Source organism: Odocoileus virginianus, unplaced genomic scaffold (assembly GCF_023699985.2).
Source record: "Odocoileus virginianus isolate 20LAN1187 ecotype Illinois unplaced genomic scaffold, Ovbor_1.2 Unplaced_Scaffold_44, whole genome shotgun sequence".
In the NCBI taxonomy this organism is placed as follows: domain Eukaryota; kingdom Metazoa; phylum Chordata; class Mammalia; order Artiodactyla; family Cervidae; genus Odocoileus; species Odocoileus virginianus.
Genome location: NW_027224306.1, coordinates 8,828 through 25,718, shown reverse-complemented (window position 1 = coordinate 25,718; position 16,891 = coordinate 8,828). Strand labels below are relative to the sequence as shown.

At 37.7% G+C, this 16,891-nt stretch overlaps 1 protein-coding gene across 1 annotated transcript; it reads left to right on the top strand.

The window, feature by feature from the left end:
* Positions 1–4,950: 4,950 nt before the first annotated feature.
* On the top strand, positions 4,951–16,277 carry LOC139029648 (phosphatidylinositol 4,5-bisphosphate 3-kinase catalytic subunit beta isoform-like). Its single transcript, XM_070463230.1, is given in 6 exon segments — positions 4,951–5,156; positions 6,336–6,459; positions 13,944–14,071; positions 14,073–14,087; positions 15,151–15,283; positions 15,633–16,277. Coding segments are annotated over 6 exon segments (669 nt in total). The 5' UTR covers positions 4,951–4,989; the 3' UTR covers positions 15,735–16,277.
* Positions 16,278–16,891: the final 614 nt, after the last annotated feature.

Below are 16,891 nucleotides of genomic sequence, written 5' to 3'. Positions count from 1 at the left end.
TTTTTGAATAAAAAACTTACTGAATTTAGTATTCTTGTGGGACTATCACAGTCAATAAATAAAAATATCAAAAAAAAAAGAAAGAAATATTATGTAGATAAGAGGGGATTGGGTGATTGTAAGAAATTATTCCTGAGGAACACAAACTCAGAGGGGTCTGACCTACCTTTTTTCTTTTTCCTATTTTTTATGGCCGCTTTTATGCTGTAGGTACAAAATGATTTAATTATCTACAGCACCTAAAATATTTACTATCTGGTGCAGTTCAGTAAAAGTTTGTTAATTATTCCTATAAAGTATACCCCAGTGAAAATGATTTTACTTGATTTGTCCATAAAAAATGGAGAAAACTTTTCAAGCTTTGGCTGGTAACTTGTCACTTGTTTCCATGGTCAGCACATAAAGCTTCACAGTGGGCTCCTATACTAAAGTAGAGCAGATTCTGGCCATATTATGAGTCTTTTTAATTACAAAAGGCTGAGCTAAAGACTATCCTTAGTTTAATCAGACTAATTAAAAGCCCCAACTAAGTTCTTTTCTCCTAGTTTTTTGTTTTGGCCATTCTGTTTAACTGTAAAGCACAGTTAGCATCAAATAAGTTCATTGTATCATCATGCAAAGGGAGGCAGCCACTTGTGGGAGTGCTAGAAATAAACTTGGTATCTGTCTCAGGGGAAACAATGTACATCTAACAAGAAAAAGGAACTTGTCTGTTCAGTGAGATTTTTGCTGACTTTTTGTACTCTTGTCATGCGAGTGTATGCTCCTCCGTTCTTTGTCGAGAGAGACAGAGACAGAGACAGAGACAGACTTTGGCTCCTCTTTTTATAAGTTTTTTTGTTCCCCCGGGCCTGTCCTATGCAAATTGTGCTTAGGCAGGTGTGCTGTTCTACCTGAAGTCCTTACTCCGGTCCTCCTCGGACCTTCCTTTGCCCTTCCTCTGCTCCATTTTCTCGGGTGTTTCCCCTCCTCGTCTTTCAGCCACCGCCATTTTGGACTCCTTTTCCCTATTCTAACTACCTCACACTCTGACCCCATGTTTTAAAAAATACACAGGATTTTAATTCTTTTGAGTCCATTTTCAAACCAATAGCTGTTTTTTTCAGCAAACTTTTTTTTTTTAACTGTTTCTATAAATATACATGCCCCAGTGTTCGTGTTGTATTTGTGTTTCTTCTGGCCAGCTGTTCAGGTTAAACTGGTTCATGTAGCACACACTATTTTACAAAAAAATAATTTTATTTATTAATTAATTTTGGCTCTGCTGGGTCTTCCTGCTGTGCTGGCTTTTGTTTTCTTTTTTTTCCCTGGCTTTTCTTTAGTTGGGATGAAAGGTGGCTATTCTCGAGCTGTGGTAGAATGGGCTTCTCATTCCAGTGGCTTCTCTTCTTGTGGACCATGGTCTCTAGGGTGCATGGACTTCAGTAGCAGCACATGGGCTCAGTAGTTTTGGCTCCTAGACTCTAGAGCAAAGGCTCAATAGTTGTGGCCCACGGGCTTAGTTGGTCCGTGGTATGTGGTATTGTCCCAGATGAGGGATTGGCAGGCAGATTCTTTACCACTGAGTCTCTAGCGAAGTTAGAGGCATTTAAGTTCAATTTCAAATCTTCAGATACCTTCTACACATTACTCTTTTGATCAGACTATTTTAGCTCCTGCAAAAGTGCTACATTAGCATGAATTAAAGTTCCTATTTTTCATTTTTTTCTGATGTCTCAAAATGCTCTTGATAGCTTTGCTGCCAAATTAGAACTTTTGTAAGCCATCAGTATTAGAACACTCTGACCACCGGTCATCAAATAGGTACTGAATTTTGGAGAGTTGTCTTCACTGTGACTTTATATCTGAGTTGTACTAATGGGGGTTTACTTCCCTTTTAAGAGAGCTATACAGCAGTTCTAATGACACTGGTATCGGTAGTTAGAAAGACGAAGGAAGAAGATGGAAGCTATGCAAGCCTTAGGTAAAAGAATTATACTTGCCTCCTTTTGAGGCAATGGGCTAAAGTACCACCAAGACTTGGGTCAGCGTGTCAGAGTCAAGGCCAGAGAAGACTTTCTACATACCCATTCAGAGTAGGGTGATGGGGCTGCCATCTCTGCTACTGTAGAGTTTATCTCACTTTACAATTCTTGCTTCAATGGAAAGATAACAAATTGTGCCTTGGGTCAGAGAGTCTGAGAAAGGAAGATAAACTTTACTAAGTGTTGTTATGGCCTTAATGAGAAGTTGAGTACAAAGGGGGCCCCCATAAGGTAGTTGGGGCTCCAAGAGTTTGTCCCCAGCTTGACTTCTGTCAAACTGTCTTTATGACAAGAATGTTTTTTCCTACCCATTGTGAGCATTTTCTCCTCGAGACACTAAATGCTTTCATCAGTGTCTGCTTTTGAAGTGGAAGTTGATGGACTTTTGTACAGTTTGGCTACAAGTAGAGTAGGAGGATATGTGGAAAAGTGAGCCAAAGTGCACTTTACCGGACCATGTTTACCTCACATGTGCTATGTTATGATAAGGATGGGGGAGATTGGTAAGAACTGTCATGCTCCATAGCTGCCTTTTCTAGTGAAGGGCTCTTTGGTAAAGCCCTTACATTACAGATAAAGCTCTACCTGGTCTTTCCAACACTGACCATTTCCTCTCCTCACCTGGCTTTTATGCTCTACCTTGTACTTGCCTCTGTCTGTCGTATTCCCTCCTCATAGAGCTCTTTTTTAGTCCTTGACATGTTCTAGTGGCACTTCTCATCCACCCAACAGTCACATGCACATTATGGGTTTGTGGTTTATCTGATCAGTGAGAACAGGGATTTTTTTTTTTTTGCTCACTTTTTCGTATCACCAGCAGCTAACACAATGATTGACGTATAGTTGCACTTGTATGTACTGAAACAGTGAATTCTATACATTGCATTTTCTGTAGACACCAGCCTTATATTTGAAATTTACAAGGTTGCTTATTCCATTTTGTATTTGTTCTAGTGATAGTACAGTTTTTAGAAAACCAAAGAAAATGTTAACAACCAAAATGAGAGGATAATACTAATATGTAAAGAATTCACATAAATCTCTAAGAAAAATGTTTAAAACTCTATTAAATAGACCAAATATCTGATTGATTAATTCACAAAAGAAACTCTACTTGAAATGTCTAAAAGAGACCTGAGAAAATGTTTACTTTTACTAGGGATCATATTTAAGCAAAATGCTACATATCAATTTAGCTAAAATTATTTTGTACAGGAAGCAGCCTGAGAGACCTCTTATATAGTCCGTGACTCTGTAGACTGTATCAGGTTAAAAACATAGTTTTAGAGACACTCAGACCAAGTTTTAAGTCTTGGATCTTCTACTTAAATGGATGACTTTCTTGCAAATTTAGTTTACATTTTGCTTGTAAAATTGATAAGTAAGGAACTCACATTACTTTTAGGAATTTTCTTGTTAAATTGGTTTAATTCATTTACAAATACTTATTGAGTGCCTGCTTTGTACACACTCTCAGGTCCTGAAGGTACACATTGAACAAATTATCCCTGTCTGATGAAATTTATATCCAAATGGTAGAGACAGACAATAAACAAACATATAAAAAAATGTACAGGATTTTGGAGTGTTGAGGGCTATCAAGGGAAATAAAGCAGGAAAGAGACAGCAGGTAGTTTATTGTTATAAGATGATTCGGGAATTCTTTACTGAGACGGTGCCATCTCAGGAAAGATTTCTAAGTGATAAAGGAATAAGCCATGTAGATGTCTTGGGGAAGAATGTTCCAGGCAGATAAAATAAAACAGATAAAGGAATGAAAGAGTGTTGTACCTGATATGTATGAGGAGTAGCAAGGGAGCCAGTGTAGTAAAAACAGGTGAACAAGGGAAAGATACTGAGAGGGGAAGCAGGACTAAACTGAAGGTCTTGGGAGTTCCAACAAGCACGTTGGCTTACACTCAGGTAGAAATCCATTGCCGAACATTACAGTCAGGGGAACGACATGAAGGCTTGTTGGTTTTTTAAAATCTTTGACAGCAAAGTGCAGCATGTGGGATCTTGGTTCCCCGACCAGGTATCAAACCCACACCCCCTGCATTAGCAGGGTGGAGTCTTAACCACTGGACTGCCACAGAAGTCCTATGAATGTATTTTAAATGGAGGCGCAGTGGTAAAGAATTTCTCCTGCCAATGCAGGGATATGCAAGGAACGTAGGTTCAGTCCCTGGGTCGGGAAGATCCCCTGTGGGAGGAAATAGCAACCCACTCCAGTATTCTTGCCTTGACAGAGGAGACTGGCGGGCTACAGTCCATGGGGTTGCAAAGAGTTGGACACGACTGAGCATACAGCACATATTGCTGTTGCCTTTAGGACAGACTATAGTGTGGAATCAGGGAGACTAGTGAGGAAAGTTGAGTAATTGAATAGGGGTGGTGGTGACCTGAACTAGGGTGGTAGCTTAAGGAAGGGTGGAGACAAAGAACTTAGACTGTATGCATTTTCAAGATAGGTAAATGCTGGGAATGGGAGGAAGAATCATAGATTACCTGAAGTTTGTGGGCTTGAACAGCGGAAGGATGGGTTGCTCTTAACCAAGGTAATGTGTAAAGTGCTTAGCCTGCAGTGTGGCACCTAGATGCTCTGTAAAGGGTGATTCTCTTCTCTAAAATTTAGGGGGAAAATGAAAGACTTTTCTTTTATCTAATATGCTTCTGTCTACCTGCATAAATGAGTAGAATATTGCACCAGAATAATCAGGTAATAAATTATCCATTTAGCTGGCACTTTGGAGTTCTATAAAGTACTCTGTTTGTTGGTGAAGATATTTATACTTTAACTAAAAGTGGAACTAATATCTTTTTATATGACTGATACAATAGTGACAAGGGTATAAAGAGTAATAAAACTTTTTTAAAAATTAAAAGAAAAAAATAACTCTGTCAGTCTTTCATTTTATGAATGCATAGACCTGTGACCCTCTATATCCCTTTTCTTCTTTTCAGGATGCTACCTTATGGCTGCTTAGCAACAGGAGACCGCTCTGGCCTCATTGAAGTTGTGAGCACCTCTGAAACAATTGCTGACATTCAGCTGAACAGTAGCAATGTTGCTGCAGCAGCAGCATTCAACAAAGATGCCCTTCTGAACTGGCTTAAAGAATACAATTCTGGGTTCATGTATTTTTGTTTGTCATTCTTCTGAACAAACTGTCAAACAAAGAACTATTCTCTCAGCTAGACTCATCAGTGTCCTAGAGGAAATATTAATATTATCTATTGCTTTATTTCTGGTTAGATCAAAATGACAAACAGGCCTTCCTAGAGTCTAACAGAAGATTAGCATTGAATTCTACCTCATCTAGATCAAATTTCAGAGCCGAGCAGTAGTTTAACAAACCTAAGAGTTTAAGTATTTAACAAGTAACATAAAACTTTTTAAGTGCATGAACTTCTGTAATTATGGGAATGTATGAATGTAAGTAAATTTTCAGTAGATTTGTACAGTAGAAGTAAAGGAGTTTGTCAAGTGGTCTCTCCAAACTAAAAAATACAGTACTAGGAATTGTGTTGTGCTGTGTGTGCTTAGTCACTCACTTGTGTCCAACTCTTTGTGACCCCAGAGAACTGCCAGGCTCCTCTGTTCATGAGATCCTCCAGGCAGGAATGCTGGAGTGGGTTGCCATTCCCTCCTCCAGGGGATCTTCCCAGCCCAGGAATCAAACCCAGGTCTCCCGGCATTGCAGGCAGATGCTTTTACCACCTGAACCACCAGGGAAACCCAGGAATTGTGTTATTTGTGGTTATTGTGTAGGACAAGCCCTAATACATAGGAAATTAAAGAATTTTCAATGAGAAGAAAATACTAAAAGTATTACTGGCTTAAGACTTTGAAGTCAGACTTAAATGTTTATCATTGGGAAAATCCAAGAGCTTGTATATGAGAATTAGTTTTCAGATTCTGATTTAGGGCCTTGTTCCTAAAGGGTCTATATTAGTTGCTTCTGATTTACATCAGTGACTTAAATGATTGGAACATCAATACTTAACTCTTATATATGGATTTTAGTCTTTGTTCAAAACTTCAAAAGTGTTCCAAAGCCCAGTATCATCCAGCAAAGCTGATTGTCTCCCCTCATTACTATTCATATGAACCTATCCCCCATCCCCACTGAAACATGAGCCCCAGGACACAGCAGTTTAAATAGCTGATTTCTAGTTATCTAGTATCTGAGGCAGCCTGCTGACTCCTCTCTGCCCTGCTCCTCTGAAAGGAAACAGAAATGTGGATTGGCTCCATCCCATGCCTTTGGAGACTAAAATCTTTTCTTCTGTTTTTTTCCTCTCGTTCAGGGATGACCTGGACCGAGCCATTGAGGAGTTTACCCTATCCTGTGCTGGCTACTGTGTAGCTTCTTATGTCCTTGGGATTGGTGACAGACATAGTGATAACATCATGGTCAAAAAAACTGGCCAGGTAAGCAGCTTGCCAGAGTCTGCCAAGGATCTCAGTGATGCTGTTATGTGCAGCTCAGTCTCTTATAAAACTCAGATTCTTTATGATTCTGAGTCATGTCTTTGTCTTTTCTTTTATTTCCCACCCCTTGTTTCATATACCATCTGCTTCATATATTGGTTTGTTTGCTTTAAGTTAGGTAATCAACATTTATTTAAATGCTTAATAATTATTGAAGTTATTTATAAGTGACCTATTCCTTCAATATAAGAAATTGTATTTGGGGGACACAGGTACCTGTGAATAGAAGAATCAGGTATTATGTAGGGTGCAAAGAAAGAAAAGATTAAGAAAAGAAAAAGTTGAGACAAATCCCACTTAATCTTTCTTTTAGAATATCAAATATAGTCATCTGTGGGAGTAAGGAGAAATGGAGTGTGAGTAATCTCAATTTAGGGTAGTTTAGGAACTACACCAGGTTATTTATTATAAAGAAACTCTTAGTTTTGAAGTAAAAGATTTCTAAATATTCAGAGTGACTTCTATTTGTAAGTCTTTTATTTTAAGCAAAGACAGATAAAATAATTTGAGATATTTTTCAGTTTAGCCATAATTCCCTGACACTATAGGAATTCCAGAATAAAAATCTCTGGGTCACTATGTGAACTCTGACTCTCAGAGGGACTCAGAGTTTTATACCTCCTTGGAGATCTGAGTAGTTCTGGCTTTGAGAGATGAACCTTGTGTTCACACTTAAAAGAATTCCCTCAGACTTCTGGTTAATCAGATTGAAACACATGTTTTTCTCCTTTCTTGACTCCCTTCTAGTAAGATATTGAAGAATAAGAAATACATAGGGTCACAAATCAAACCTCAGTAAATTTAAGAAAATTGAAATCATATCAAGCATCTTCTCCAACCACAACACTATGAGACTAGATATCAATTACAAGAAAAAAAAAACTGTAAGAAACACAAACACATGGAGATTAAACAACACATTTCTAAATAACCAACAGGTTACTGAAGAAATCAAAAGGGAAATAAAAAAATTTCTAGAAACAAATGAGAAGGAAACCATGACAACTCAAAGCAGCAAAAGCAGTTCTAAGAAGGAAGTTTATAGCAATATGATCCTACCTCAACAGACAAGAAACACATTGAATAGACAAACCTAACTTTACACCTAAAACAACTGAGAAAAAAAGAAGAAAAAAACCCAAAAATTAGTAGAAGGAAAGAAATCATAAAGATCCAAGCAGAAATAAATGAAAAAGAAATGAAAGAAACAATAGTAAAGATTAATAAAACTAAAAGCTGGTTCTTTGAGAAGATAAACAAAATTGACAAACCTTTAGCCAGACTCATCAAGAAAAAAAGAGAGAAGAATCAAATCAACAAAATTAGAAATGAAAAAGGAGAGTTACAACAGACAATGCAGAAATATGGCAATAAAATAGATAACCTGGAAGAAATGGACAGGTTCTTAGAAAGTTCAATTTTCCATGACTTCAACCAGGAAGAGATAGAAATTATGAACAACCCAGTTACAAGCATTGAAATTGAAGCTGTGATCAAAAATCTCCCAAAACACAAAAGCCCAGGACCAGATGACTTCACAGGAGAATTCTATCAAACATTTAGAGAAGAGCTAATGCCTATCCTTCTAAAACTCTTTCAAAAAATTGCAGAGGAAGGAACACTTCCAAACTCATTCTACAAGGCCACCATCACCCTGATACCAAAACCAGACAAAACAAAAAAAGAAAACCTACAGGCCAATATCACTGATGAACACAGATGCAAAAATCCTCAACAAAATTTTAGCAAACAGAATTCAGCAACACATCAAAAAGCTCATACACCATGATCAAGTTGGGTTTATTCCAGGGATGCAAGGATTCTTCAACATACACAAATCAATCAATATGATACACCATGTTAACAAATTGAAAGATAAAAACCATATGATCATCTCAGTAGATGCAGAAAAAGCCTTTGACAAAATTCAGCACCCATTTATGATTAAAACTCTTCAAAAAATGGACATAGAAGGAACCTACCTCAACATAGTAAAGGCCATATATGATAAGCCTACAGCAAACATTATTCTCAATGGTGAAAAACTGAAAGCATTCCCTGTATGATCAGGAACAAGACAAGGGTGTCCACTTTCACCACTATTATTCAACACAGTTCTGGAAGTCCTAGCTATAGCAATCAGAGAAGAGAAAGAAAGAAAAGGAATCCAAATTGGAAAAGAAGAAGTAAAGTGCTCACTGTTTTCAGATGACATGATACTGTACATAGAAAACCCTAAAGATACTATAAGAAAATTACTAGAGCTAATCAGTGAATTTAGCAAAATTGCAGGATACAAAATCAATACACAGAAATCACTTGCATTTCTATATACTAACAATGAAAAATCAGAAAGAGAAATTAAGGATTCAATCCCATTCACCATTACAACAAAAAGAATTAAATATCTAGGAATAAACTTACCTAAGGAGATGAAAGAACTGTATACAGAAATGACAATTAATTTCCAAAATATACAAGCAGCTCATACAACTCAATACCAGAAAAACAAACAACCCAATCAAAAAGTGGGAAAAAGACCTAAACAGACATTTCTCCAAAGAAGACATACAGATGGCTAACAAACACATGAAAAGATGCTCAACATTGCTCATTATTAGAGAAATGCAAATCAAAACTACAATGAGATATCACCTCACACCAGTCAGAATGGCCATCATCAAAAAGTCTACAAACAATAAATGCTGGAAAGGATGTGGAGAAAAGGGAACCCTCTTGCATTGTTGGTGGGAATGTAAATTGATACAGCCACTATGGAAGATGGTATGGAGATTCCTTAAAAAACTAGGAATAAAACCACCATATGACCCAGCAATCCCACTCCTAGGCATATACCTGAGGAAACCAAAATTGAAAGAGACACATGTATCCCATTGTTCATTGCAGCACTATTTACAATAGCTAGAACATGGTGTAAAGTTAGGTTTGTCTATTCAATGTGTTTCTTGTCTGTTGAGGTAGGATCATATTGCTATAAACTTCCTTCTTAGAACTGCTTTTGCTGCTTTGAGTTGTCATGGTTTCCTTCTCATTTGTTTCTAGACAGATGAATAGACAGATGAATGGATAAAGTTGTGGTACATATACACAATGGAACATTACTCAGCCATAAAAAGGAACACATTTGAGTCAGTTCTAATGAGGTGGATGAACCTAGAACCTATTATACAGAGTGAAGTGAGTCAGAAAGAGAAAGATAAATACCATATTCTAACACATATATACGGAATCTAGAAAAATGGTACTGAAGAATTTATTTACAGGGCAGCAGTGGAGAAACAGACATAGAGAATAGACTTATGGACATGGGGAGAGGGGAGGAGAGGGTGAGATGTATGGAAAGAGTAACATGGAAATTTACATTACCATATGTAAAATAGATAGCCAATGGGAATTTGCTGTATGGCTCAGAAAACTCAAACAGGGGCTCTGTATCAACCTAGAGGGGTGGGATGGGGAGGGAGTTTCAAAAGGGAGGGGATATATGTATACCTATGGCTGATTCATGTTGAGGTTTGACAGAAAACAGCAAAATTTTGTAAAGCAATTATCCTTCAATAAAAAATAAATTAATTAAAAATATGTAAATCTAAGATGTAAAACATTCAGAAAACTAAGATCATGGCATCTGGTCCCATCACTTCATGGCAAATAGATGGGGAAACAATGGAAACAGTGGCTGACTTTATTTTTCTTGGCTCCAAAATCACTGCAGATGGTGATTGCAGCCATGAAATTAAAAGACACTTACTCCTTGGAAGGAAAGTTATGACCAACCTAGACAGCATATTAAAAAGCAGAGACATTACTTTGCCAACAAAGGTCTGTCTAGTCAAGGCTATGGTTTTTCCAGTGGTCATGTATGGATGTGAGAGTTGGACTATAAAGAAAGCTGAGTGCCAAAGAATTGATGTTTTTGAACTGTGGTGTTGGAGAAGACTCTTGAGAGTCCCTTGGACTGCAAGGAGATCCAACCAGTCCATCCTAAAGGAGATCAGTCCTGGGTGTTCTTTGGAAGGACTGATGTTGAAGCTGAAACTCCAATACTTTGGCCACCTGATGCAAAGAGCTGACTCATTGGAAAAGACCCTGATGCTGGGAAAGATTGACTCAATGGACGTGGGTTTGGGTGGCCTCCGGGAGTTGGTGATGGACAGGGAGGCCTGGCGTGCTGCAGTTCATGGGGTTGCAAAGAGTCGGACACGACTGACTGACTGAACTGAACTGAAGATGTAAAAGATAATACGGAAAGAGGCCACAGTGGGTGAAAGACATCAGCAGATTTGGGGATGAGCAAAAGCAAAATGGAGAAATAGCAATGACTTGACATAGCTGAGAAAGAACTGTGCTTTCTTGTAGATCTATCTACTTGTAGATGGATGTGTCATCCTAAGGAATTAGAGGCAGTGGGTGCTGCTGAAGATGGGGAGAGGAGAAGAAGCTAAAAGCAGGATTGACTGGTATATATGGAGGAGTTAGGTACTCATGTCTTCTTCCTAACTCTAAGAAGGGCTAGATGGTTCTCCGAAGAAACCAACTCTTCTGACTCAAGGACACACAGGTTCTACAGAAGCTTAAGAGTAAGTTGCCATATTAAAAATGGGGATGAAGTGATTATGTTGTCATGATAAATAATATGACTCCCAGCCACTTCTGCTTGCTTTGCTCCAGGAACATAGCAACCAGGTGTGGATTCCCACTCTCCCAAGAGACTAGATGCTTCATCTCAAGAGAATTTGGTCTGTTCCAGTGAAGCTTACAGATCCTTACTGTTGAGGTCTCTCCCCAGTCATTCTGCAAGGAAGCCCACTGATCAAGAATCCTACTACATCCTTTGATTTTTCATTCATCTTTTTAGTGACTCATCTTAAACACGAATGGTCAGCCAAAGATTATTAGACATTTGTAGAAAGCCTCCACCATGAAACAGATGGACATAGAGACCAAAACTAGCAAAATAGGGGGGAGGAAGAACTCTGGGAAAGCAGAGTAACTACAGTAAACAGAGGATGATTTAAAAAGTGAAAAAACAAAAGACACTGTATGAAGTAGTAAGATTCTATTTTTAAAAATCTAAAAAATGGAATTTTTGGAAGTTAAGAAGAACAAATAAGATTAGAATAATATAGATTAAAGATCAACTAAGATTTCTTGAACTCTTTTACTTGTAGAAAGCACAGTTCTGTTCTTTATATGTTTACTCTTTCAATCATCATCATGACCACTTTACAGAGTAAGTAGTATTATCCTCATTTACAGGTGAGAAGATGGATACAACAGAGGATGGACTTACCAGTATTTAAATCCTGGCAGTTTGGCCCCGATTCTGGTTTTGAGGCACTGTGGTAAATATTGCCCTTTAATGTTCCCCAAAGGAACAAAATATCTAATAAGTAGAATAAAGATCCAGAAATGACAGAGAATCAGTCCAGGGAGGTTTGCCATCTACCCTAAAGTTAAAGAAGGAAGTAGCTCATAAGAGGAAGGGAAGGAACTTACCCAGAAAATAAAACAGAGACAGTTCCCAAAGCTGATGTTCATGAATATCCAGTCAAAAGGGCACAAAATTTCCTTTATAGTGGATGAAAAGACCCTTATTAAGGCCATCCACCATGACATTGCAGTGCATCAGGCATATAAGACAGTGGAAATTAGCCTTCATAATTTTGAGTGCAAATGATTTCTAGCTTAGAATTCTATACCAGACTTTCAGTATAAAAGTAGAAAATAACCATTTTCAAACATAACAAGGTTCCAAAAGCTGTATCTCCTCTGCGCCTTTTTTTCAGGAGAATGTCAGAACAAAAGTCTAAACCAGTAGACTTTTCTCAACTGGGGGTGCTTTTGCCCACTGGAAACATTTGTCAGTGCCTGAAGATGTTTCTGGTTGTCGTGACTGGAAATGAGGGTGTTCTTTAGGCATCTCTGGGTAGAGGCTAGAGATGCTGCCAGATATCTTATAGTGTATATGATAGAACCTCACAACAAAAAATTACAGGGCCCAGATGTCAGTGGTGCCAATATTGAGAAAGTCTGGTGTATACCAAAAGAGACAGTAATGTGGGACCTGGGAAACAGGGACTCCAAATAGGAAAAGAGTGAAGGTTGAGTACAGGGTGATGGTTCTGTGGCAGGCGTAGAGAACAGCCAAGCACAGATAGGAACTAACAGATTACCTGACCATGTGGAAAACTCATGTTTTGAAATGAGTTTTAGAATTTTAAGATTTTGTGAAAAATTAATGACTAGATCGTAAAACACTAAGAAAACAACAACAACAAAAGTTTTGTCAAGGAGAAAGATGAGCAGAAAAGGAAATGTACAGCTTCCCTGGTGGCTCAGTGGTAAACAACCTGCCTGCCAGTGCAGGAGACACGGGTTTGACCTGATCAGGGAAGATCACACATGCTGTGGAGCAGCGAAGCCCGTGAGCCACAACTATTGAGCCCGTACTCTAGAGCTCAGAAGCCGCAACTACTGCGCCCACATGCTATAACCACTGAGGCCGGCATGCCCCAGAGCCCGTTCTCCGCAACAAGAGAATTGACTGCAGTGAGAAAGAAGCCCACCACTGCAACTGGAGAAAAGCCTGTGCATTAAAGACCCAGCACAGCCAAAACTAAATAAATAAGTAAAATTGTAAAAAAGAAAGAAAGAAATGTAATCATAGTATATACCATTACCACATGACTTAACTTTGAAATATATTTACACAGATTGAACAATATAAACACTAGAAAGATAGTGGAGGACAGAGGAGCCTGGCATGCAACAGTCCATGGGGTCGAAAAGAGTCAGACATGACTTAGCAACTGAATAACAACATTGATTAAACCATAAATTATAATATAGTTCTGCTGCATTGTGAGGCATTACATCATCACAAGACTACTAAATCTTTACCTTTCACAATAATCCAAAATTAGGAAGTAAAAAATAAGTATAAACATATTAATACTATTTAGGAAAATAGAGGTAAATATCAGGGAAAACATGTGCAAGTGTGGGAAGAAGTGGCCTCTAAGTAGTAGCTCTTAAGGTGGTGAGGGAACTGGTGGGGCAAGGATGTACTCTCTTTTGGTTTGGTTTTGTGTGTAAAACTGTTTGACTTTTTAAAATCAGACATGTTTATGATATGCATGTATTTCTCTTTTTTAAGATTCATCTTTCCCACTGGGTATATGCAGTTTAATATCAGGGTTATTGTTAAATATAAAAGACCTATGGATATCAGAAGCACTGTTTTCCCAAATGATCCAAGAGTCCATGAACAGTGAGAAGGTGTCTGATGACTTTGGATGTAGTACTTCAGGGTCTAAGACTGCTGAGACTTTGCCTTTTTAGTCCAAACCCAGCGGAACAAAAGAGGGGGGGGTGGAAATTAAATCCCATTTGTTTTTCAGCTCTTCCACATTGACTTTGGACATATTCTTGGAAATTTCAAGTCTAAATTTGGCATTAAAAGGGAGCGAGTGCCTTTTATTCTTACTTATGATTTCATTCATGTGATTCAACAAGGAAAAACAGGAAACAGAAAAATTTGGCCAGTGAGTGTTGTCCTTGTGTCAAAGTAAACACATCTACTGTTTTCTTGTATGACCAGTTAGGCTAGCATTTCTTAGCTGAGAGATATTTAATCGGGGAGATAGTTAGTCTGCTAACAGGAGGTTTTGGGGAATTTGCCTGTGAGATCCATGTTCTGATTTAGAGAAGAATGAAAAATAATCTAGGAATTTGAGATAAATTACTGTTTTATTCCAATAGAATACTGCCTTTTACCTGCATTGGAAAATTCTCTGAAACTGTTAAGACAGTTGATAGACATTTGAAATGCTGAAAGGGACTGGCATTTTGCTGTCATTCAATGTGAAGTATGATAAGAGAGTCAGAGTTCACAGAAAGACTTTGTAATCTCGGATCTATTCTTGGCTGTTTGATTGTTCCAAACACATTACTTATCATCCCACCTTTGTTTCTTCATTTTCAATGGTGACAAAAATAATTAAGCTTCAGGGATATTTTGATAATGAGAGATATGTTATATGATGTGACCAACTCATACAATAAGCTTAACAAATGATTTCTAGTATTATTTCCAGATCTGCCTGGGCTTCTGCAGAATATATCTCTGGATCCATTTTTCTCTTTGGCAACATTAGTGAGAAAGGATTGGGTGGTCCTCTTGAATGACCATCTTGAAGAGGAGAGAGAAGGAAGGGAAGATACATTATTTGGGGGGACATTAAAGAAACTAAGTCTCTGGAGTCAGACCACAAATATAGAATCAAGAAATATGGTTAGAAATCATTACGGAGTGTAATTGCCACTTTTTCTACAATTAAGTTTTTATGTCTTACAGAATAAAAATGTGTAGATTAAGTGTGACATTGCCTTTTATATATTTCTGTTTAGTTTTGTTTCTGGAAAAGATATATGTGGTGTTTGAGAGCTTGATCTATTGTATGTAAATTTCAGTCCTGGGACAATTTTCAAAGAAGTAAAAATTCCAGCTTGTATGGAAAGTCTAGCTATATCTCTCATTTTCATTCATGAAATATGTTGTTTCTGTTCTGATATCATACTCCTGTGATTTGCTTGCATCAACTGAAGGTTCCACCAGTGTTGTGAGGATACATATCTGATTTTACGCCGGCATGGGAATCTCTTCATCACGCTCTTTGCACTGATGTTGACTGCAGGGCTTCCTGAGCTCACCTCAGTCAAGGATATACAGTATCTTAAGGTATAAACCTCTTTCCTTTGTAATTTGGGCCTTGTAAACATAGAGCTCAGTTCTATCTACCTGTTTCATCCAGACATTCAAAGGAAATGGAATAAAATCATTTACCCTTGAGTGGTGGTAGCAAGAAGCTAGTTGTCTTGCAGTAATTGTAAATTCATTTCATCTGCGAAAACCCTTTGGCAGAGGTCATATTATCACCATATCTTGGTGTTCATTCTCTCTCCTGTAAATGGTATTTGAATAAGAACATGGAGTACACTGTATGGCCGAGCTGGCCTTTCTACAGACTTTGAGGTTTGCACCTCACTATGGAGAATACATAAAATCACATTTTCTCTTTCATTGCCAGGACTCTCTTGCCTTAGGGAAGAGTGAAGAAGAAGCACTCAAGCAATTCAAGCAAAAATTTGATGAGGCACTCAGGGAAAGTTGGACTACTAAAGTCAATTAGATGGCCCACACAGTTCGGAAAGACTACAGATCTTAACGATCAGTCTTTGCTCCTAATGTATTTGTTGGTTTCGTTTAGTTTTCATTTTGCACTTGCACTAAATTGAACATGACCCTGCCAGAGATGTTATAAAGGGAATGAAATCCTGGAACGGAGAGTTAAATTAAGAATGGGGTATCCCACAGAAACCTAATCTGAATAATCCCTGACAACACCCCCTGCTTTTTGAATGCTTCCAAGATTCATCATGAAAACTCAACATTATGGATAATCATTTCCTGCTGACTTTGCACTCCAAGGAATGCTACTAGAGATTGTTTTTTGTTTTTGTCCTTTTTTTTTTTTTTTAAGTATTTGGTACTTTTCTGGAAAGATGTAAATACTTCTTTTTCATATTGTGACCAAGTGTTATCACTCAGCCAACTTATCCATACCTGGGGACTAGTAGCTGTTCTTACTTTCCAAATGAGGCTTAAAAGAAAGCTTTCTTTCCTCCCTTTTTAAATTGTATAAACTACAAATTATAATATAATTTGAAATTATGATTATTTTTCAAGTGAAATCTTTTAAACCTGTGGAAACATGAATTCTTTTGATATTTATTTTGATATTTATTTGATATTTATATTTTGATATTTTTGATATTTATCTACCGTGATAGCATCATCCCAGCCAGAATTGCTGAAAATCTGCTTGGTGAGGCAAATATAATTTATGCTGCATATATATTTATAAAATTTCTAGTGGGGGTTCTATATAAAAAGATATTATTTTGATTTTCTTCAGCCTTCCTTTTAAAGTTTTACAAAAGCAGAATGGAATTGGAGGAATCAACCTGCCTGACTTCAGACTATACTGCAAAGCCACAGTCATCAAGACAGTATGGTACTGGCACAAAGACAGAAATATAGATCAATGGAACAGAATAGAAAGCCCAGAGATAAATCCACGCACCTATGGACACCTTATCTTCGACAAAGGAGGCAAGGATATACAATGGAAAAAAGACAACCTCTTTAACAAGTGGTGTTGGGAAAACTGGACAACCACTTGTAAAAGAATGAAACTAGAACACTTTCTAACACCAAAAACAAAAATAAACTCAAAATGGATTAAAGATCTAAATGTAAGACCAGAGACTATAAAACTCCTAGAGG